Source organism: Eumetopias jubatus, unplaced genomic scaffold (genome assembly GCF_037043125.1).
Source record: "Eumetopias jubatus isolate StellerSeaLion01/CBP00866 unplaced genomic scaffold, mEumJub1_p1.0 scaffold_15, whole genome shotgun sequence".
Classification (NCBI taxonomy): Eukaryota; Metazoa; Chordata; class Mammalia; order Carnivora; family Otariidae; genus Eumetopias; species Eumetopias jubatus.
In genome coordinates, this window is record NW_028274821.1 from 45,154,286 (window position 1) to 45,179,478 (window position 25,193).

The 25,193-nt window shown below is 36.3% G+C and overlaps 1 protein-coding gene and 1 pseudogene across 4 annotated transcripts in view; one reads left to right on the forward strand and one right to left on the reverse strand.

Annotated features, from left to right (window-relative positions):
* The window catches only part of DENND4C (DENN domain containing 4C), a 136,891-nt gene that overhangs the window by 38,752 nt on the left and 72,946 nt on the right, over positions 1-25,193 (forward strand). For 3 of the 4 annotated variants that reach the window (XM_028107238.2, XM_028107241.2, XM_088019019.1), the window contains exons 3-9: positions 5,541-5,793; positions 7,474-7,543; positions 9,307-9,476; positions 20,078-20,316; positions 22,120-22,186; positions 23,271-23,329; positions 24,471-24,615. In XM_028107238.2, coding sequence (XP_027963039.1) covers positions 5,541-5,793; positions 7,474-7,543; positions 9,307-9,476; positions 20,078-20,316; positions 22,120-22,186; positions 23,271-23,329; positions 24,471-24,615 — 1,003 coding nt within the window. Of the gene's footprint in view, positions 1-5,540; positions 5,794-7,473; positions 7,544-9,306; positions 9,477-20,077; positions 20,317-22,119; positions 22,187-23,270; positions 23,330-24,470; positions 24,616-25,193 lie in introns of those variants that run through there. The other variant, XM_088019020.1, reaches the window with a different exon arrangement.
* On the reverse strand, positions 6,040-6,195 carry LOC114212385 (large ribosomal subunit protein eL39 pseudogene; annotated as a pseudogene).

Here is a 25,193-nt window from a genome sequence, read left to right on the forward strand (position 1 = left end):
AGATATCCTGACCATTCTCCCATGAATACTTCAGCATGCATCCCTTAAGACATGGTCCTGTATAACCATGGTATATAGAAAATTAATAATTGTATCATATTTTTCAATATCCATTCCTATCCAGATATTCACAGTTATCCCTAGAATATCTTTTATCGCCTTTTTAAAAAAAATATTCATGGGGTGCCTGGGTAACTCAGTTGGTTAAGCAGCTACCTTAGGCCCAGGTCATGATCCCAGGGTACTAGGATCGGCTCCTTGCTCAGCGGGGAGCCTCCTTCTCCCTCTGCCTGCCACTCCCCCTGCTTGTACTCGATCACTCTCTCACTCTGTCTGCCAAGTAAAATCTTGAAAAAAAAATATTCAGCATCCTGTCATAGTTTACTCGTTGCATTTGGTTATTATGCCTCTTTGGTCTCTTTATCTTCCCCCAATTTTTCTGTTATATATTGACATTTTGCAGAGTCTTGCCAATTGTCTTATAGAATGTTCCCCACTGTAGATTTATCTAATTGTTTCCTCATTATGTTGTTTAACTTGTTACCTTATTGTCAGTATTTCCTATAAATTGGATGTTAGGTTTAAAGTCTGAATTAAATTTAGGTTAAATATTTTTGGCAAGAATACTTACAGGTAGGGCTAGCATTAGGAGAGGATGTAGTGACAGATTGTCTCATAATTAGTAATGTTAAGTTCAGTCACTTAGTTAAGATGGTAATTGCCAGATATCTGTTGTTATTTTCATTGTTATTTAAGTAATTTGTGGAGTTGTGGGCCTTGTTTAAATACCTGCTTACCTAGTTCCTTTTCACTTCTCATTTTGTAGGATCCATTAATCATTGCCTGAATTAGAAATTGCATGGCAGGGGATGTAAAATGAGACTTTTCTAATTCCTTTTTTTTTTTAAGATTTTATTTATTTATTTGACAGAGAGACAGCGAGAGCAGGAACACAAGCAGGGGGAGTGGGAGAGGGAGAAGCAGGCTTCCTGCTGAGCAGGGAGCCCGATGCAGGGCTTGATCCCAGGGCCCTGGGACCATGACCTGAGCCGAAGGCAGACACTTAACAGCTGAGCCACCCAGGCGCTCGAGACTTTTCTAATTCTATCATTTAAAAAATAAATTCTTTTAACTGGCATTTTTCTTGAAGAGCTTGAATGAAGAGCTCTTTTTTTTATTGTTTTGAGAATAACTAAGAAACTATGGATTTTAATTTATTCCGTGTGATAAAAATCTATTATAATCCTTATTCTATTTGCTCATATGGTCCCGAGTTTGGTTAGTGGGAGCCCTTTCCAGCTGACTGCTTCACCAAACAAAATCTGGATTTGTGTGTGTTCATTGTTATTGAGGCATTTTTTATATATATATATATTACATATATATATATATGGGTTCCTTGCCCTTGGAATAAGACCTATCAAGCATTTACAGAGTACTTACTGTGTTAAAAAATTATATGAAATAGTGTTTCTATGTGGTTATGTTACCAGTTTGTTATGCAGTTTGCAGTTAGGTTCATCTGTTTCTATTTGTTTCATTTGTTTCAGAAAAATTTTCTGTTAATATGGAAAATATTGTCACAGCTCAAAACATGTAAAAAGATATATTTAGAGAAGTATTGCTTCGGTCTTTATTTCCTCTACTTTTTCCTCTATACTTTATGCCCTCTCCTCCCATTAATGCAGTTTTTGATTTACCTTTCACTATGTGTTTTTACAAAAATAAACACATATGTGTGTATATTTATTTTTTAAGATTTTATTCATTTGAGACACAGAAATAGAGAGAGAGAGAGCACGAGAAGGGGGAGGGGCAGAGGAAGAGGGAGAAGCAGGCTCCCAGCCGAGCCAGGACCCTGGGATCATGACCTGAGCCAAAGGCAGGCGCTTAATTATCTGAGCCACCCAGGTGTGCTCAGGCGCCCCATGTGTGTGTATTTTTATTTCTTCTTCTTAAACACACTATAAATACTGTATACACTATTTTATACTTTGCTTTTTTCACCCAACAGTATATCATCGGAATCACCCCATATTTGAACATGGAGGTCTTTCTCATTTTTTTATAACTCTGCAGTACTTATTTGTGTGGATGTATATACTTTATTCATCCAAACCTCTGCTGATGGACATTTGGGTTCTGTCCAGTCTTGTGCTATTACAAGAATGCTTTGGTGAGGGGCGCGTGGGTGGCTCAGTTGTTGAGTCTGCCTTCGGCTCAGGTCATGGTCCCAGGGTCCTGGGATTGAGCCGCTGCATCGGGCTCCCTGCTCTGAAGGAAGCCTGCTTCTCCCTCTCCCACTCCCCCTGCTTGTGTTCCTTCTCTTGCTGTGTCTCTCTCTTTCAGATAAATAAATAAAATCTTAAAAAAAAAAAGAATGCTTTGGTGAATAACTGTGTATATATTATTACATATTTGTGGAAGTATATTTTCAGGTAGTCCTGGAAGGGCACTGCTGGGATAAAAGATAAATGCATGCATAATTCTGTTAAATGTTACATTTCTCTCCATTGTGGTCATTCCACCATCAATATATGATATATGTGCTTCTTTTCCCCCAGTCCCATCCACAAAATATGTGATCAAATTTTTGAATTTTTGTCAGTCTCACAGTCAAGAAGTGATTGTGTTGGAGTTATTTTAATGAGATTAACTATTTCTTCATATGTTTAAGGACTGTTTTCTGTTTTTTCTTTTGTGAATTGTTAATGTCTTTTGGCATTGACTTTCTTTATGTCTTTTTAAAAACAGGGTTTTAGGACACTTGGGTGGCTCAGTCAGTTGAGCATCTGCCTTCAGCTCAGGTCATGATCTCAGGGTCCTAGGATCGAGGCCTGCATCAGGCTCCTTGCTCAGCAGGGAGTCTGCTTCTCCCTCTCCTCCTGCTGCTCTCCCTGCTTGTGCTCTCTCTCTCTCTGATAAATAAATAAATAAAATCTTAAAAAATAATAAAAAAAAACAGGGTTTTGGCCTTTTTGATTTTTTTTTTACAGTACATTTTTATGTACTAGGAAGATGAAATTTTTGTGAAATAAGTTTCCAAATGTTTTCATCAAGTTTATAATTTATCTTTTGACTTGTGTTTTTTTGTCACGTAGAGTTTACTTGATGAAGTTTATTTTCTTCCTTTTATTGATTCTAGGTTTTGAGTCATAGTTACACTTTTCCCAGTGCTAGGCTTTCTTTTAGTACTGGCATGTTTTCATTCTTCTTTTTTTAATTAATTAGTTATTTTTTTTAAGATTTTATTTATTTGAGAGAGAAGAAAGAGGAGCAGAGGGAACACAAGCAGGGGGAGTGGGAGAGGGAGAAGCAGAATCGCCGAGGAGCAGGGAGCCTGATGCGGGGCTCGATTCCAGGACCCCGGGACCATGACCTGAGCCAAAGGCAGACGCTTAATGATTGAGCCACCCAGGCGCCCGTATGTTTTCATTCTTGACATTTATCTGTCATCCACTGAGAGCTTTTTCTGGTGTATAGTGTGAAGTATAGATACAATTATATTTTTTCCCCAAATGGCAATTCAGCTATTCAAGCACTGCTTATTAAATTAAAAAGTCCATCTTTCCTGCAGTATATTGAGATGTCACCTTTATCCATTTCTGGTATTTCTTTTGTGTTCATTGTTCTTTCTGTTCACTCATTTGCCAGTACTATCCTGATTTAAATATAGAGGCTTTATAATGTATTTTAATACTTAGTTGGGTTTTACCAGCTTCATTGAGATATAATTCAGATATCACACAGTTCAATCATCTCAAGTGTACAATTTATTGGTCTTAAATATATTCACAGATTTGTTCTGATATTACAGCCAATTTTAGAACATTTTCAGCCCCCTAAAAGGAAACCCTGTACTCATCAGCAGTCACTCTCTGATGTCCCTTTCCAACCTCTACCCCTAGGCAACTACTAATCTACTTTTTGTCTCTATAGATGTGCCTGTTCTGGGCATTTCATGTAAATGGAGTCATACTACATGTGGTCTTTTTTGTGTAGCTTCTTTCACTTACCATGGTTACAAGGCTCATCGATGTTGTACCTCGTATTAGTACCTCATTGCCCTTTTTTTTTTTTTAAAGTTTGTTTATTTATTTAAGTAATCTCTACACCCAATGTGGAACTCAAACTCATGACCGTGAGGTAAGAGTTGAATGCTCTTTTGACTGAGCCAGCCAGGCACACCTTGTATGTCACTGCTTTTTATTGCTAAACAATATTCTGTTATATGCGTATGCCACATTTTATGTATCTTTTCATTAGTTGGTGGACATTTGATTGTTTCCACTTTTTCACTGTTATGAATAAGGCTGTTAAATGTGTATTTGGGGCACGGGGGTGGCTCAGTTGGTTAAGCAACTGCCTTCGGCTCAGGTCATGATCTCACGGTTCTGGGATCAAGCCCTGCATCGGGCGCCCTGCTCAGCGAGGAGTCTGCTTCTCCCTTTCCCTCTGCCTGCCGCTGCCCCCTCCTTGTACTCACTCTCTGTGTGTCAAATCAATAAATAAAATCTTTTAAGAAATGTGTATTTGTGCAGATGTATATTTTCATTTCTCTTGGGTATATATCTAGGAATAGAATTGTTGAGTCATACCGAAACTCCCGTGTTTAACCCTCTCAGGAACCACTGGACTGTTTTCCAAAGCAGTGTTTATTCTCACCAGCATTGTATAAAGATTCCAGTTTCTCTACACTCTCACCTTACTAGCACTTGTAATTATGTCTTTTTGGATTATAGCCTTCCCAGTGTATGTGAAGTGGTATCTTATTGTGGTTTTTGATTTCAGTCCCCTAATGGCTAATATGTTGAGCCTCTTTCCATGTGCTTTTGGCCATATCTTCTTGGAGAAATGCCTATTTAGATTCTTTGCCCACTTAAAAAAAATTTTTTTTTAAAGTCTTATTTTAAAATAATTTTAGTTTTATGGAAGAGTTTTTAAGGATAGTACAGATAATTTTTCATATATTCTTTGCCAGCCCTGTATCCATTTTTGTTGACTCTATAGATCTCTTTGGGAAATACTGACATCTTACCAAATATTAGGTGTTCTTATCCATGACCATGGATGTCTTTTTATTTATTGGTTCATCTCTAATTTCTTTAAACCATGTTTTATAGTTTCAGTCAAGGATTTTTATATTTATTTTCAGTCAGAGGATTTTTAAAGGTGAAATTTTGACAGGAGTTATGAAGATAAATTTCGTGAAAATGTCTCAATACTTGATCTAGGAATCAACCTGAGGATGATATGGTGTTTTGGTGTTGCCCCTTTCTTGTTTCATATGTTTTTTAAAAAACGATAAAAAAAATCAAGTTGTTTAATCTTACTTATTCTTCTTAAAATTACATTCCAGCTGTTGAAAAATAGTAGTTAAGAGATCTATAATTCCCAAAGTAATAATCTTACTTTTGGTTTACAATTAAGATTTGAGAAACAGTTTTGTTTCTCAATTTTTTTGGTTTGTTTTCAAGAGGAAAACCAGCATTAACTTGAAATGTATTTATCTATCTATTTCTCCCCTCCCTGCCTTGCAGAGTTTTATATGAAGGGAAAGAAAGGCTTATTCCAGGATGTGAAGTGATCCAAGCCACACCCTACGGTCGCTGTGCCAATGTCAACAATAGTTCAACTACTTCACAAAGAATCTTTATCACTTATCGAAGGGCTCCTTTAATTCGACCCCAGAATTCCTTGGCTGTAACTGATATCTGTGTTATTGTAACCAGTAAAGGAGAAACCCCTCCTCATACTTTCTGCAAAGTTGACAAAAACTTAAATTGTGGAATGGTAAGAATAGAGTTGTTTCCTTTTCAGGTTTTTTTTTTTTTTTTTAGAGCCGAAAAGTCTCACATTTATTACTGAACCAACCTACTGGTGCAGAGGCATAGTCACAGAGAAAAATCATTTCCATGATAAGACAAGTCTATGGCCAGGTAGGAAGGATGTTTACAGAATGATAGAACACATGATCTTCACGTAGCGTAATTAAATATGTGTGTCAATTAAGTGTGTCATTTCATGATGTGTGACGCCTTATAGACCCAGCTTGGTTCTTCTCCAGTGTCTCCTCTTGGAGTTGTACCTGATCTTATTACCAGTTTTCATCCGAATCCACTGGGGAATGGGATCATTCTGCTTTTGTTTCTTGGCCAGGAATCGCTTGATTCTGAAAGTCTTGTGAGAAGACATGGCAAGAAGCAGCCAGCCATGCAGAGCAGGATGGCGGCGAAAAAGAGAAAGCTCCTTTTTAGTTTAATATGTACTGTCTCCCACCCCCGAAAAAAGGATAATTTTTGTACTCCTGTTTATTATTGGGTGTAGATTTTACTCTGCTTATATTTTGTGGTTATTTTTATTATTTTTAGGTCTAACTTTTATGATTCATAATAATTTTTAAAATCCTTAGCTATCTGATTTTTAGAAAAATTTCATTGAGAAAATACTTAAAAGTCAGGGATTTAAAATTGTTTTTTGGTATGTGCTAATATTGCCTGTGTTACACTAATATGGAGGTTTTATTAGCTTTTGTGTTTCACTGGTGTCTTCATGGAACTCCCTTTATATTATTTTAATTATTGTAGTTTTACATACTTGCTTTTTTCCAAGTGGGCTCCACACCCAAAGTGGGGTTTTGAACCCACAACCCCGAGATCAAGAGTTGCATGCTCTACTAAGCATGCTAGGGACCCCACCCCTTACATACTATTTTTTCAAAGGGCTCTAATGAACAAGAACATTGAACATAACATGATTTATAGTTTTATGAGACTAAGATTTACTACTGGGTCAGATTTATTTTGAAAAATATCTTTAGATAAAACTATTAGCTTTAATGAGATATAGGCAAAGATGACTGGCTAAGGTACCCATGGCTCTTAGTGAAGACAGTTTGTCTCTGGAGGTAATGACTTCATAGTACCTCAGTTACCTTCATAGTACCTAGTTTGAGCTCCAGAGCACACTCAACTTTGTGCTGTTTCTTTCAAAGTGTCTGATTAGAGCATTCTAAACTTTTTGAAACTGTTCTGTGTCAGTTTAATTTGCGGCAGTGTTTTTTTATTCCTTTCTTTTAGTATTCTGAACTTCATGTTTTGCTATATTTTATAGTCTGTAGTCTTTTTTTTTTTTTTAAGATTTATTCATTTTAAAGAGAAAGAATGCACGCACCCTCACAGGTCAGGGGGAGGGGCAGAGGGAGAGGGAGAGAGAGAATCTCAAGCTGACTCCCTGCTGAGCATGGGGCCCAACATGGGGCTCAATCCCAGGACCCCAAGATCACAACCTTAACTGAAACCAAGAGTCGGGTACTCAACTGACTAAGCCTCCCAGGTGCCCCTGTAGTCTGTTTGATAAACATATGTTTTAAATAGATTTCACTGAATAATCAGAACCTTTAGAAGATTTTCAACAAAATCAATTTATTTTCACTCTTTGGTCTTTTTTTAAAACATAATTTATATTTTACAGTGGGGTTCCAGTGTATTTCTTTGTTACAAGAAGTCTGTGCCTGCTTCTAATGCAATAGCATATAAAGCTGGTGAGTAAATTAAAAAAAAAAATTGTTACTGTAGTTATTGTTGTTCATTAACATTTGGTTAGTTTCCGTAGTGTATTGGTCATCATGTTCACCTACCATTTACATTTGGTTAGAAGAGACGATGTATACCCCTTTATGTAGTTTATGGGGTTGATCTATTCATAAATTGAATTATCTATAATATTAACATGTAAAGGCACAAGTTTTCTTAAATACATTATATACTACAAGATATATTAATATTACACCCTCCCCCAAACATGTTGTTAAATAGAAATTATCATCCCAGGTAAGCATTTGTGAAATGAACGTTCAAATTTTTAGTCTTACACTAATAGATTTAACAATTCAATGGAAAACTGCTTACTCTCTCTGACCTTTTTATTTTGGCAATCAGAAAGGTGTCAAACTGCATCTTTACTTCTTATATTTCCTTCTCTTATCTCTGTGTGTCTGATTCAAAACCTCATGTTACTTGCCATGAAAGGTGGACTTGCTTCCTTTTTCCTTTGTTGCAAAGAATCAGCTATATGGAGGAGAGGAGGGCCTGAGAAACTTTTCTGCCATGAAGTGTTTGAGAAATCTATCGCCACATTCTTACTGCACAGTAAAGTGTCAAGGGCTGTAAAGATTTAAATGTGACCTCTTCATCCCACTGGTATGGTGGGATAGAAACTGAAAATACAGGTATGCTCCAGTTGTAAATAGAAGAGATACTGGAATACTTCTTGTGAAAAGAAGCAGTGTCAGTTACTTTTTGATCATGCACAATTTGTTTTGCTTCAGGGAAGTCAGGCAAATCCATATATGAAAACTCTTGATTGTCTTTCTAAAGACATTCATACTAATAAATCAGACCATTTTAATTTATAATATAAAAATAAAGGTAGCAACTAATAATTACAAATTTCAGTATCATTTTAAAATGTGATACTTGTTAATATTGCTATAATGTGTTGATTGTATGTGATTTCCTAAATTGTGTGTGTGTGTGTGTGTGTGTGTGTGTAGAAAGTGTCACTTAAAAAAATAACACTTATAGAAACAAGCTTTGTGAAAGTATTCAGGTATTTGATAAAAGACGTATTTCAGAATATAAAGCTTTGCACACCGAATTTTGACTCAGAATTCTGCTACTCATTTTCAAGAGTTTAACTTAAGAGTTGGTCTGCGTATTAGAGACATCAGAGGCTGATGAACTGATGCTTTGTAGCTACTTTATTCTGAAGGGGCTTTGTTATGCTTGCCAGAGGACCCCCTGATCCTGCTTCATTGGTCTCACTCTGTACTCAGCCAGAGGATTTTGGTCTCATTTACTTTTCATGCTGAATATTTTTTCTACTGCTGCTCTCTCAAGATGAGTTTAAGAGCTCTGATATTTCTGTTGCCTTGGCATTATTATATAACACTTAACCCTTCCCTGAATTTTTTTACTGAAATACTTGGTAAATTTTCCTATATGTTCCTCACCCACTCTCTATATGATGTTGTGGTATGCAGAAGAAAATATATTAAGATTGGTGATACTGTTGAATAGAGTTTTGAGTTGTATATTTAGTACATTTTAATGTTACAATGAATTATAAGTCCCTGAGTAAAAAATAAAGGGTAAACTTGTTAATTTATTTAAATTTCTGATACAGCGAGAGAAAAAAATTATTTTGAAATTTCACACATAAATATTTTCATGAAATTGTATCACATATAACTTATGGGAAAGTAACTATTTAAAAAATTTTAATACTGTCTCTTTTCTCTAAAAGGTTTAATTTTTAGATATCCAGAAGATGATTATGAGTCATTTCCTCTCTCAGAATCTGTACCTCTCTTCTGCCTTCCCATGGGAGCTACTATTGAATGTTGGGATCCTCAAACTAAATACCCACTTCCAGTTTTTTCAACTTTTGTCCTGACAGGTTCTTCTGCTGAAAAGGTATATTTTTTCCTCTTTTATTAAACCTATGTTGTCTGTGTTTTTATCCCATAAAATAATTAATATGATGTCAGTTTATTTGAATGTTAGGATTATTTGGCCGCAATATATTTTGGGTTAAATTTGGACTGTAGTGCCCAAGGTGAGAAGTCAACCATGAAAATTGGCATCAGGATGGAAGCTACCTCTGGAGCTTCTACAGAAGCAAATATAAAGTCTTTCTAGAGCGTTACCCCCAAAACCCAAGCCTCAAGATGATATTATACTAAAAGTTAGAAGACATAAATACCATAGGAAGAATCAACAGCTTTGTAAAGCTGGATTAGACCCTGAAGATATTGAATTGATACAATGACAATATTAAAGATATAAATTAAATATATAATTGAAATGATTTAAGATGTCAAAACATCAGGGAAGAACAGTGTATTTTGTGAAATAAGTAGACAGCCTGGGAAGAGAATCAGACAACTAGAAATGAAAAGTATGGTCCTTAAAATTAGAATCCCTGAATGGTTTGAACAGCAGATAAGACATACATGCAGGGAAAATTAATGAAGTTCAAGATAGGTTACCTCAGATGTGGCAAAGAAAAACATCTAAGAGAGTTTAAAAATGTAGAGGATAGAATCAAAAGGATCAGTGGATATTTAATGAATTCCAGAAGGAGAGATTAGAAAAGGGAGAGGCAGCATTTTAAGGGATATTGGTTGGTTGTTTTCCAGGGTTGATGAAAAATTGAGTCTTTTAGATTAAAGATATACTTTGAACCTTCAGCAGAAAGGTTCATATTATAGTGAAAACATAGAACACCAAAGCAAAAAAGCAACCAGAAAGAAAAGACATATTTATTTATTTATTTATTTATTTAATTTTTTTTTTTTTTAATGTTGACCTACCAGTCTGGTTTCATTTATTTATTTATTTTTAAGATTTTATTTATTTGAGAGAGAGAGAATGAGAGAGCACGAGAGGGAAGAGGGTCAGAGGGAGAAGCAGACTCCCTGCTGAGCAGGGAGCCCGATGTGGGACTCGATCCCGGGATTCCAGGATCATGACCTGAGCTGAAGGCAGTCGCCCAACCAACTGAGCCACCCAGGCGCCCAAGACATATTTATTTTTAAAGGGACAACTATTAGATTGTTGGCTAATTTTTCAGTGACAACATTGAGGCTCAGAAGACAAATAATATATTAAAATGGAGTAAGCAGAGATCAGTTTAACAGCATATAGAAAGTACTGGCCAGACTTCGCAGAAAATGGCAAAGTAGGAGGATCCTGGGCTCACCTCATCCCATGGCTATATCTAGGTAACACTCACATCAGTGTAAATAACCCAGAAAACAATCTGAAGATGGGCAGAACAAATGTAGAGAGGAGGCCACGTGAAAGAGGGTAGGAAGGGCAGAGAAGTGGTTGGGAGCTAAAGGGACATGCATGGACTGTCTGTAGGAGGGAGGGACATCACCAGCCTGGAGAAGGGAGGGAAATAGACCCTCACACTGAGGAGCCTGTGTGGGTAAGACAAATCCCCATAATATTTGGCTTTGAAAACCAGAGCGGGGGGCGCCTCGGTGGCTCAGTTGTTAAGCGTCTGCCTTCGGCTCAGGTCATGATCCCAGCGTCCTGGGATCGAGCCCCGCATCGGGCTCCCTGCTCTGCGGGAAGCCTGCTTCTCCCTCTCCCGCTCCCTCTGCTTGTGTTCCCTCTCTCACTGTGTCTCTCTGTCAAATTAAAAAAAAAAAAAAAACAAATCTTGAAAAAAAAAAAAGAAAGAAAGAAAACCAGAGGGGCTGAATTTCATGAGTTCTTACAATCAGTGGGACTTAAAGCCTCGACGTTTAAAAATCATGAGGCTAGGTTCTAGGACAGCAGGGTGAGTGATAGGAAACTGAGTCCTCACTCTTTTTTTTTTTTTTTTAGATTTTATTTATTTGACAGAGAGACAGCAAAAGAGGTAACACAAGCAGGGGAAGTGGGAGAGGGAGAAGCAGGCTTCCCGCCGAGCAGGGAGCCCGATGCGGGGCTCGATCTCAGGACCCTGGGATCATGACCTGAGCCGAAGGCAGACGCTTAACGACTGAGTCAGCAGGTGCCCCGTGAGTCCTCACTCTTAAAGAGATAGCACAACAAACAGTCCACAGATACACAGCATGGAAGCAGCAGTTTGAAAACTGGGGCATAGGGAGGGAGAGTTATTTACTTATCTCAGAGTGTATCTTTAAGGGTAGGGTTCCCTGAGTGACTTCTCCAAAACAAAGGAGCTGGCAGGTGCCATTTCCCTCCCCCCACCTGCCAGCATAAACACACAACTACCTGTGGGAACCATTCACTAAGTTGATTAAACTGCATCCTGCCCCTCCAGCCAGGCCCGCCTCAGTCCTACTGCTGTGAGTCCCCTCCCCCAGAAGACTGGCTCGAACCTTGCCAACACCAAGTCTCCCGACTGTGCGCTTTGCGTGGCCTCAGTCCTGGTGGCAGTGGCTGGTTACCTCCTGTGGAGGATGCATGCACCTTGTTAAAACTGAGCACCCCATTGGTGTGTGCTTTGCAGGTCAGCCCAGCTGGCTCTGGTCTTGGCAGCACTAGCACATCCCCTGTGGGAGAGGACCAACCAGCACAAAACTAATAGGGACTGTGTATGCCATCCCCCTCCCCCCAGCATGCACTTTGCCCGTTACCATGGCTGGCCTTGGCAGTGGAGGCATGTCCCCTGTGGGAGAGGACGAGCATGTACCTTGTTAAAACTGTGTGGTCCACCCACTACTTTTAAGAGCAGGAGACTTAGGTGACTTTCCTAACTCACAGAAACAGACACAGAGTAAGACAAAATGATGAGAGGAATATGCCCCAAATGAAAGAACAGGATAAAAACAGCAAGAAACCTAAGCGAAGGGGCGCCTGGGTGGCTCAGTTGGTTAAGCGTCTGCCTTTGGCTTGGGTCATGATCCCAGGGTTCTGGGATCGAGCCCTGCATCGGGCTCATTGCTCAGAGGGAGCCTGCTTCTCCCTCTCCCTCTGCCCACTGCTCCTCCTGCTTGTACTCTCTCTCTGTCAAATAAATAAAATAAAATCTTAGAAAAAATGATAATTATTTATTCTATTTTTTTTAAATAAAAAAAAGAAAAAAAGAAACCTAAGCGAAACCGGTAAGTAATATGCCTGATAGAGAATTTAAAGTAGTGATCATAAAGATACTTACTGAACTTGAGAGAAGAGTGGATGACATCAGTGAGACTATTAAAAAAGATTTAAAAAGAACCACTCGGAGATACCCCAGTAATTGAAATTAAAAATACACTAGATGAAATAAATAGCAGACTAGAAGAAGCAGAAGAATGAAACAGTGACCTGGAGATCATAGTAATAGAAAGTAATCAAGCTGAGCAGATGAGAGAAAAAAATTATGCAAAATGAGAATAGGCTTAGGGAACTCATTGACTCTAAAAGCATAATAAAATTCTCATTATAGGGATCCCAGAAGAAGAGAGAGAAAAGGGGGCAGAAAATTTATTTGAAGAAATAATAGCTGAAAACTCCCCAAATCTGGGGAAGGAAACAGAAATCCAGATTTAGGAGACATTGAGAAGTCCCAACAAAATCACCCCAAGGAGGTTCACACTAAGATCCATAATAGTTAAAATGGCAAAAAGTAGTGATAAAGAGAGAATTTTAAAAGTAGCAAGTGAAAAGAAGACAGTTACATAGAAGGGAAACCCCCATAGGCTATCAGCAGATTTTTTAGCAGAAACTTTGCAGGCCAGAAGGGAGTGGCATGATATATTCAAAGTGCTGAATGGGAAAAATCTGCAGCCAAGAATACTCTTATCTAGTGAGGTTATCATTCAGAATAGAGAGGGAGATAAAGAGTTTCCCAGACAAATAAAAGTTAAAGGAGTTCATGACCAGTAAATCAGTCCTACAAGAAATGTTAAATGGGACTCTCTGAGTGGGAAGGAAAGGCCATAAATAAAAGTAAGAAAAGTAGGAAGCATAAAAACAGTAAACATAAGTGAAACATCTGTGAAAATCAGTCAAGGGACTCACAAAATAAAAGCATGTACAGTATGACACCATATTTCTAAAACGTGGGAAGGAGAAGAATAAAGAATGGGTTCAAACTTAAGCAACCAGCAACTTAATATAGACTGCTATATGCATGAGATCTCATATACAAACCTAATGGTAACCACAAATCATAATCCAGTAATAGATATGCAAAACATAAAGAGAAAAGAATCCAAGAATATTACTAAAGAAAGCCAACTCACTGTAAGAGAAGAGAGCAAGGGAATAAAGGAACAGAGTAGAACTACAAAAACAACCACAAAACAAGTAACAAAATGGCAAAAAATACATACCTATCAATGATTACTTCAAAGTAAATGGACTAAATGCTTCAATCAAAGGAAAAAGTATGATGGAATGGATAAAAAAACAAGACCCGTTTATCTGCTGCCAACAAGAGACTCATTTCAGAACTGAAGATACCTGCAGGTGAGGTGGAGAAGAATTTCTCATGCAAATGGATGTCAAAAGGAATCAGGTAGCAATACTTATGTTGGATAAAACAGACTTTTTTTTTTTAAAGATTTTATTTATTTGACAGAGAGAGAAGGAGCACAAGCAGTGGGAGTGGGAGAGGGAGAAGCAGGCTTCCCACTGAGCAGGGAGCCTGATGTGGGGCTCAACCCCAGGACCCTGGGATCATGACCTGAGCTGAAGGTAGACGCTTAACCAACTGAGCCAACTAGGCCCCCTGATAAAATAGACTTTAAAGCAATTACTGTTAACGAGACAAAGAAGGCACCACACACACACACACACACACACACACACACACACACACACACACACACACACACTTAGAGGGAGAGGGGGAGATAGAATCTTAAGCAGGCTCCACGCCCAATGCAGAGCCCAATCTCACAATCCTGAGATTGTGACCTGGGCCAAAATCAAGTCAGATGCTTAACTGACTGAGCCACCTGGGTGCCCTAAAGAAGGACACTGTTAAAGGGTACAATCCAACAAGAAGTTATAACAATTGTAAAAATTTATGCACCCAACATAGGAGCACCCAGATATGTAAAACAGTTAATGACAAACATAAAGAAACTCATCGATAATAATACAGTAATAGTAAGGTATGTTAATACCCCACTTATGTCAATGGACAGATTATCCAAACAAAATCAACAAGGAAAACAATGGCTTTGAATGGATTTAATAGATATATTCAGAAACCAGATGGATTTAATAGATACAGTCAGAAAATTTCTTAAAACAGCAGAATACACATTCTTTTCAAGTACACATGGAACATTCTGTAGAATAGATCACATATTAGGCCACAAAACAAGTCTCAACAAATTCAAAAAGACTGAAGTCACACCATGCATCTTTTCTGACCACAACACAATGAAACTAGAAATCAACTGCAAGAAAAAAACCTGGAAAGAGCATAAATACATTGAGGTCAAATAACATACTACTAAACAATGAATGGGTCAACCAAGTAAGCAAAGAAAAAAATCAGAAAATACATGGAGACAAATAAAAATGAAAATGCAATGGTCCAAAATCTTGGGGATGCAGCAAAAGTGACTTTAAGAGAGAAATTTAATAGCAATACAGACCTACATCAAGAAGCAAGAAAAATCTCAAGCAACTGAACCTCACACCTAAAGGAGCTAGAAAGAGAAGAAAGAAAACTCAAAACCAGCGAAAGGAAGGAAATAATAAAGATTAGAGCAGAAATAAATAATATAGAAACTAAAAAAACAGTAGTATATATCAGTGAAACCAGAAGCTGGTCCTTTGAAAAGATGAACAAAATTGGTTCTAGATTTATCTAGCTAGATTTATCAAAAAAAATTAAAAAAAAATCAGAGATGAAAGAGGAGAAATAACAGCCGACACCATAGAAATACAAAGAATTGTAAGGGAATGTTATGAAATTATATGCCAACAGACTTGTCAACCTAGAAAAACCTAGATAAATTCCTGGAAGCATGTAACCTCCCAAAACTGAATCAGGAAGAAACAGAAAATTTGAACAGACCAATTACCAGCAATGATACTGAATCAGTAATCAAAAAACTCCCAACAAACAAAAGTCTAGGACCAGATGGTTTTACAGATGAATTCTACCAAACACTTAAAGAAGAGTTAATACCTATTTTTCTCAGTCTTCCAAAAAATAGAAGAAGGAAAACTTCCAAATTCATTCTATGAGGCCAGTACCAAAACTAAATAAAGACAACAAAAAAAGAGAACCAATATCTCTGATGAACATAGATGCAAAAATCCTCAACAAAATATTAGCAAACTGAATCTAAGAATACATTAAAAAAAAATCATCACAATCAGGTGGGATTTATTCTGGGGATGCAAGGGTGGTTCAGTATTTGCAAATCAAACCACGCAATATATCACATCGATAAGAGAAAGGATAAAAACGATATGATCATTTCACTAGGTGCAAAGTACAACATCCATTCATGATAAAAACTCTCAACAGAGTAGATTTAGAGGGAACATGCCTCAACCTAATAAAGGCCATATATGAAAAACTCACAGCAAACATCATCCTCAGTGGGGAAAAACAGAGCTTTTCCCCTAAGTCAGTAACAAGCAAGGATGTCCACTCTCACCACTTACTTAACATAGTACTGGAAGTCCTAACTGCAGCAATCACATAACAAAAAGAAATAAAAGGCATCCAGATCAGCAAGGAAGAAGTAAGACTTTTATTATTTGCAGATGACATGATACTATATATATAAAACCCTAAAAATTCCACCAAAAAACTACGAGAACTGATGATGGAATTCACTAAAGTTGAAGGATACAAAATCAGTGTGCAGACATCTGTTGTATTTCTATACACTAATAACGAAGCAGCAGAAAGAGAAATTTTAAAAATCTCATTTGCATGTGCACCAAAAAAAAAATACTTAGGAATAAGCATGACCAAGATAGTGAAAGACTTATACTCGGAAATGTATGAACACTGATGAAAAGAATTGAAGATGGGGGTGCCTGGGTGGCTCAGTCATTAAGCGTCTGCATTCGGCTTGGGTCATGAGCCCTGCATCGGGCTCCCTGCTCCGCGGGAAGCCTGCTTCTCCTTCTCCCTCTCCCCCTGCTTGTGTTCCCTCTCTCACTGTGTCTCTCTCTGTCAAATAAATAAATCTTTAAAAAAAAAAAAAAGGAAAAGAATTGATGATGCAAAGAATTGGAAAGATATTCTATGTTCATGGATTAGAAGAACGAGTATTGTTAAAATGTCCATACTATCCAAAGTAATCTACAGATTTAATGCAATTTCTATCAAAATACCAACAGCATTTTTCAGAGAGCTAGAACAAACAATCCTCAAATTTGTATGGAACCACAAAAGACCCTGAATAGCCAAAGCAATCTTGAAAAAGAAAAAGGTGAAGATATCATAATTCCAGACTTCACATTATATTACAAAGGTGTAGTGATCAAAACAGTATGGTACTGACACAAAAATAGACACAAATCAATGGAACAGAATACAAAGTCCAGAAATAAACCCACAATTATATGGTCAATGAAGGAGGCAAGAATATGCAATGGGAAAAAGACAGTCTTTTCAACAAATGATGTAAGGAAAACTGGACAGGTACATACAAAAGAATGAAACTAGATTACTTTCTTAACCATACCTAAAAATAGATTCAAAATGGATTAAAGATCTAAATGTGAGACTTGAAACCCTAAAAATCCTAGAAAAGATCATAGGCAGTAATTTCTCTGACATAGGCCATAGCAATATCTTTCTAGATATGTCTCTTGAGGCAAGGCAAACAAAAGCAAAAATAAGCTACTGGGATTACATCAAAATAAAAAACTTCTGCACAGCAAAGGAAACAGCCAACAGAACTAAAAAACAATTATTGAATGGGTGAAAATATTTTGCAAATGAAATATCTGATAAGGGGTTAGTATCCAAAATATATAAAGAACCTATACAACTCAACAGCAAAAAAAACCATAATAAACCAAATAGGCAGAAGACATGAACAGACATTTCTCCAAAGACACACAGATGGCCAACAGGCACATGAAAAGATGCTCAACATCACTCCTTATCAGGGAAATGCAAATAAAAACCACAATAACATATCACCCCACACCTGTCAGAATGGCTAAAATCAACACAAGAAACAAGTGTTGGTGAGGATGTGGAAAAAAGGGAACCTTTGTGCACTGTTGGTGGGAATGCAAACTGGTACAGTCAGTGTGGAAGACAGTATGGAGGTTTCTCAGAAAAATTAAAAATAGAAGGGACATGTGCACCCTTATGTTTATTGCAGCAGTATTTAAATTGTTAAAGCAGTCCGAGGGTCCATTGATAGATGAATGGGTAAAGAAGTGATATATATATATACACACACACACACACAATGGAATATTGTTCAGCCAGAAAAAGAATGAAATCCTGCCTTTTGCAACAACATGGATGGACCTAGAGAGTATAATGCTAAGTGAAACTAAGCCAGAGAAAGACAAATACCATATGATTTCACTCATATGTGGAATTTAAGAAACCAAGTGAACAAAGGGGGAAAAAAGAGGCAAGCCAAAAAAACAGACTCTTATCTATAGAGAAAAAGCAGATGGTTACCAGAGGGGAGGTGGGTGGGAGGATGGGTGAAATAGGTAAAGGGAATTAAGAGTGTACTTATCTTTATAAGCAACTGAGTAATATATGGAATTGCTGAATCACTGTATTGTATACTTGAAACTAATATAACACTGTATATTAACTGTACTGGAGTTAAAATTAAAAAAAGAAATACTAGCCTTAAAAGATGAATAATAGAACCCCACTGGAATAAAAAAAATCTGTTTATTCGAAGATACCAGGGGTGCCTGGGTAGTTGGTTAAGCAACTGATTTCAGCTCGGGTTATGATCTCAGGCTCCTCGAAACTACTTGTCCCTCTGCCCCTCCCCCCGTGCGTGTACGTACTCTCTCGTGCTCTTTCTCTCAAATAAATAAATAATTAAAAAAAAAAACCAGATACCCTTAAGAAGGGGAAAAAGCAGGCCACAGGCTGGGAGAAAATAATGCAATGTATTAGTCTTGTGTCCAGAGTATATAAAGAACTTATACATTATCAGCAAGGAAAAGAAACAACTCTGTGGCCCAGCAGTTATACTCTTGAGCATATCCCAAGGGAAAAGATAGTATATATTTTCCAAAAGACATGTATATGCTTTGTTTGTAATAGTAATTGAAAAATATATAAAGAAGTAATAATGACATAAGTAATAATTTAAAATAAGAAAGATGGTGAAATGATTTTAGGAAATAAAAAGTAAATAAAACTATGAATTTAGTAGAAATTTAAAAATTAAAAGCTCTCAAAAAAAATTAAAAGCTCTCTTAGGAAATTTGGTAAAATAGTTTATGGAAAAGTACTAACCAATGCTGACTCTTGTGGATCAAGGCCACATCTGTGGCCTCATTCTACAGGGTATAAGTTTAAAACCACTGTATTAATGATAATGAAGGTTAAGTATCCAGCATAATGTCTGGAACATAAGTAAAATACACACTGAATAAAGGCCAATTCTATATTAACTGGGTTGCTTACAACTAAGGTAAGTCTTTAGCTAAGAATTATTTATAGTTCTCTCATTGAAAGATAAATATACATGAAAATTTTAAGATCTTCCAACACTTAAGAGTTACTAAATTTACTTTGATTGGTGGAGAACAACAAAGCCTCATTGAGATGCTTTTGTCATATTGTTTGTTAAAAATCTCTTGAGATCTTTGAAATAATTGTATCCAGGAGTGTTGTATTTGTAAAGACAAGGGTTAATGTGATACACACACACTATATTATGTGGTGATATGTGTGTGTGTATATATAGTGTGTGTTTGTATATATACATATGTGTGTGTATATATAGTGACTAAGTAGTTACAAGATTTATAAAAGAGAGGTATCACTGTTTGTTTCCAGAACTTTTTCATTACCTAAAACAGGAACTTCCCCCACCCCTACCCCTGGTTCCTGGTAATCTCTATTCTACTTTGTACGAATTTGCCTATTTTAGGTAGCTCATATAAATGGAATCATAAAATATTTGTCCTTGGTGTCTAGCTTATTTCCCTTAGTATAGTGTTTCCAAGGTTCATCCAGTATCTATCAGAATTTCATTCCTTCATTCCTTTTTAAGGATGAATGACATTCCATCTCATGTATATACCACCTTTTGTTTATCCATTCATCTCTTGATGGGCTTTGGGGTTGTTTCCACCATTTATCTATTGTGAATAATGCTGCTGTGAACACTGGTGTACAAGTATCTGAGTCCCTGCTTTCAATTCTTTTGGATGTATTCTTATTAGTGGAATTGCTGGATCATATGGTAATTATTTTTTAAATTTTGAAGAAGCTGCCAAATTGTTTTGCATAGCAGCTGTGCCATTTTATATTCCCACCAGCAGTGTTTGAGATTGTTCTTATCAAAGTGTTTCTTTTGTAATCAGAGATAAAGAGAAATTTTTAAAAACAAACTCAAGTTTTGTGATGGAATTCTGTTGCTTTGTAGGTATATGGAGCTGCCATCCAGTTTTATGAACCTTACTCTCGGGAACTTCTGACAGAGAAACAGCTTATGCAACTGGGCCTGTTGACCCCTGTGGAGAGAAAAGTGGTCTCCAAATCCATCAATTCAAACAAATGCATTTGTTTACTCTCACACTGGCCTTTTTTTGAAGCTTTTAGAAAATTTCTCATGTTTATCTACAAACTTTCTGTGTCTGGACCACATCCTCTTCCCATTGAAAAGTATGTATAATGATTAGAAAGATGTCTGGTGGAAAAACTGGGTGTATATGTATACATTTCATTGTTTACCTGGGGACTTTAAGCAGAAAAGTTTGAAGGGAGGAAGGATCAGTCACCTTACTTTTTTACTTGTTTCCTTCTTCACCTGAATCATTGGTTTTAAAATTGAGGAGTGTTGGTTAGAATGATAAAATAATAATCTTTTGAGAATTCAACTGAAGAAGGAACTCATTATACAGTGCACTGTGTGTGTCCTTCCTATTCATTCTCTAATAACCAAGAGAAAAATAGCTATTATACACATACACCTGAACCATACAAATGGACATTCCTGGTTCTAACTATAAAGCATCTCTAAATTGATGTAGAAATTAATAAGGGTGAGTTAATTGATGCTAAAAGTGAGGTTTTGGTTTTAGCATTGAGAGATCCTAGTTTTTCACTCTATTTGTAATTCCCTTTGTCATGGAAATATTCTGTAAGCAAGAAAAATATATGTGGAGCTGCTGCCTTTGTTTTTTTCTTTTTTTAAATTTAAATTCAATTAATTAACATATACTATATTATTAGTTTAAAAGGTAGAGTTCAGTGATTCATCAGTCTTATATAACACCCAGTGCTCATTACATCACGTGCCCTCCTTAATGTCCATCACCCAGTTACCCCATCCCTCCCCCAGCAGTCCTCAGTTTGTTTCCTATAGTTAAGAGTCTCATATGGTTTGTCTCCCTCTCTGATTTCGTCTTGTTTTATTTTTCCCTCCCTTCCCCCATGATCCTCTGGCTCAGTTAGTGGAGCATCTGACTCAATCTCAGGGTCATGGGTTCAAGCCCCCACGCTGGGTGTAGAGATTACTTTAAAAAAAAAACAAACCAGGTTTTCTGACTTCTAGTGGCACACTGACTTTTGTTTATTATAGTTAATGATTTATTTATCCTAACAAACAAGAGGTGTCAAGAGCTTTATGGAAATATAGTATGCGTAAACGGACTTTTCATACAATTTCAGAAATTTCACATTATAGCAGAAAGAATATCAGCAAAACATACTAGTTTAGTGGAAAGGTAAGGGCATTTATTTGACTTTCGTGTTGTACTCTTAGGATGCCAAACTAATAGTTCATAGTTCTAGATTTAACTTTGAACTTTCAGGTTAGCTTAAAATTGTTTGAAGTAAAACTTAATGTTAGGGACAAGTTAGGAACCTTTTGAAAAATTAAGGTTCTATGAATAGTTTGAGGAAATAAAATCAGTGTATGCGATCAATATTTTTTCTCAGATGAAATAATACTTTGTATGTTAGTGGCTCCTAAGAGCTCAAAGCTTTGGAGAAACTTAAGAAGCATTATTTGTAGGTGGAGAAATAGGGTAAGTGGTTTGCCCAGAGTTACAGTAAAAGAACTGTATTGATTAAATTAATATTTAATTAACATAAATTATTAGGATTAAATTCGGTATTAGTTTTAATTTATTGTATTGCAGTTAGTTGCTCCCCATACTGGCACTGGTAACCAGACATTAAAAATTAGCTTCTTTCATGAAAGCTATATTTGTGTTATTTTTATTTTCCTGGCAATATTAGGGTATATCAATATGGACTTTTAATCAGGAAATATATTGTGCATTTCAGAAGTTTAGTGGGATGAATACATTTATTTACACTAAATAAATTTATTTAACATAAATTTTAGGTAAGTGGTTTTGTCAGATCTGGAATGATATATATATAATATTTAAAATTTGTTAAAATCTATGAAGCATTTTAGAAAAGTAATTATGATCTGTATTTCAAATTTTTTTCTAGGCACATTTCACACTTCATGCAAAACATCCCTTTTCCTTCACCACAAAGACCAAGAATCCTTGTACAGGTAAGGAAAAACAAATATTTTTGAGGGAAGCTCTGCATATGTTCTTTCAAGTCATTGCAGAGTGAATTCTATGGCCCTTTGAGTTTGAGGTGGAAAAATATGTGTCCATAAAGTCCTTGAATTTCCTGTATTTTATCTTTTATTTGGGTGGTCAGAATTGGAGTAAATATAATCTTTGATTCATGACATTATCATCATTGGTCTGTGCATGGCTTTTATGTAGCTAATTTTAATAATGTAAAACCCAGAATTGTGTTATGGGCATGTTTTTCAATCAGAGCAACTAATAAATATTAAATATGAAGTGATCTGTGGTGAAGGGAAAAGGGAAATAGTCTATGAAAGTGGTCTTCAAACTTTCTATGTTAAAGGACCAGTTTCTTTTTATTTCCAATCAGTGGCAGACCTATATAAGTTTACAGCTTGTGAAAAGTGCACCTTACCATGTGAGCAGTGTAGACATGGACATGTCTGTGCCCTGTCCAAAGACAAGAGCCCTCTCTGATCATGTACTTGGGGGTAGGAGCAGTGTCATATTGCCATTAAAGTTTCTAAATGGTTTGCTCTCCATTTATATACAATCTTTTCCTGGACCAGTAACAGTTTGTAGACTGGCACTTCGAGTGGTACTGATCTATCTATAGAGGCAAGCTCTTTAAAAATTGTTTTCCAAGATGTTATCAACATTATATATGAAATGGTGGCATTAAGGCAAATATTGTTAATCTTGAATGTACTTCAGTTATATACTTCAGCAGATATTAATATATAGTAATCGATTGCCAAATGCTTGCCAGTCTATAGAGTAAATAAAGTTGAAGCTTTTAAAAAGCAGTTATTTCATAATTTTAAAATAACTATGTTTTAAACAGTTAACTGAATCAAATTCAGTTGAATTAACCATTTAATTTAAAAGAACTAATATAATACCTCTGAGTAAATACAGTTACCGTTTTATATCTTAGTATATTTCTGAAACTATGTCAGTTTGTATATTAAACTACTTTCTGTATTACCCTTGATATAAATATTTAGGTTTCAAGATTGGCTTGATAATTTATCTTTTCTTTTTTTTTTTTTGAAGCTTTCAGTCCATGATGCATTAATATTATCACAGCCAGTTTCTACACCTTTACCACTAAGGTAATTAATACTATCTAAAATGATATTTTCGGGCACCTGGGTGGCTCAGTTGGTTAAGCGACTGCCTTCGGCTCAGGTCATGATCCTGGAGTCCTGGGATCGAGTCCCATATCGGGCTCCCTGCTCAGCGGGGAGTCTGCTTCTCCCTCTGACCCTCTTCCCTCTCGTGCTCTCTGTCTCTCATTCTCTCTCTCTCAAATAAATAAATAAAATCTTTAAAAAAAATAATAAAATGATATTTTCATTCACTTGGGAGCAGAATGCTTTAAAATATTTTAAGAGTTAGGATAATTAAGTTAAGTGTTATCTTTTATATAAGGATAGCCTTAATGTTTCTATCTTTGATAGCTGGATGGATGGTGGACCATCCACCATTTAAAAAATGTAATATGGACGAGCGTTGCAAGATTGGGTGTAGGGAGTACCTCCGTTTTCCTTTCCTCTCCCCTCCTCGTATCCAGTTCATAGCTAAATATTCGGGGTGAACTGATTTTAACCTCCCCAGGTTTTTCATATATTAGAGTACTTCAGAGAATCTATATGATTACATAAGTAAGTAAGCACTTAATAAATACCCCCAGATATCTCAAATCTGTTAGCTTCTGTTCATCTGCATCACTAGTCCAGGATTGTATGATCTCTTACCTGGACAACTTTGTTATTACCCTTTTAGGTACTCTTTTCTTTTTCTTTTATTTCATTATCCACACTGCAGCCAGGTGTCCTTTTGAGAATGCAAATATAATTGTGTTGTTTCTATTTTGACATAATCTTTTGCCCCTCTTACTGTGCTTTAGTTACAATAAGTGTATTTCAATTTCCTGGAAATGATGGTAGCTTTTTCTTGCCTCATTGCCTCTGCATATGTTGGCTTCTCCCTAACTTCCATTTTTTTGAGCGTAACTCAAATGATTCTTTGGGAAAATCTTCCCTGATAAACTCCCCTTTGTTACCAAAGGTTGAGTTTGATTCATTCTGTTGTATTATCTCATTAAATTTGCTACTTCTCAGTGATAACTAAATCAGGACTTGAAATTAGCACTAGATTCTCAATCCTAATATTTAGGAAATAATTTAATAAGCAAATTGTAACATGTTTTAGTGAAATAGTTCATAATCATCTTTTTCTCTCTTCTTCTAGTGGAGCAAACTTCAGCATTTTGTTAATGAATCTGGGTCCTGAGAATTGTGCGACACTGCTGCTCTTTGTTTTACTTGAGAGTAAGATTCTGCTACATTCTCTCAGGCCAGCTGTGTTGACTGGAGTAGCTGAAGCTGTCGTAGCCGTGAGTATAGAATTGTCCATATAGTACAGGATAACTGACAGAATTTTTACTCTAAAGGGAAATTTCCTTCAATGAAAGCAACTTTGAAATTACTAGGAAATGTTTAACATAAATATAATAGAGTGGCAAAGGGACATAGTAAGTATAAAGAAAAAAAGGTGACTTCTATTTGAGAAAAAAATTCAGTTTCTGGTTTTTCATATATTAGAGTACTTCAGAGAATCTATATGATTACATAACAAAACTCATGAATAAATCTTATTAAACAAGAGACTGGCCAATTTCATCTGCCCTAAAATTATGCAAATGAATTACACAGTTAATCACTCCCAGTTTTAACTTTTAAGCAGATTATTGTGAGCCAGTAACGTAGGAAATTCTAAATGATTATGAAATAGGATAATGTACAAATGCTTAGCTGTTATGTAAAACATAAATCAAGTCTTCCTCTGCTTTTTGATGGCTTCCCATTGCAATTAGATGTCTGATCATGTAGGGCTTTATAGATCATAGTATAGAATTTTGGATGTTCCATTTCTCCAACTTTATTTTTCATTATATGTTTAATTTAAAATAGT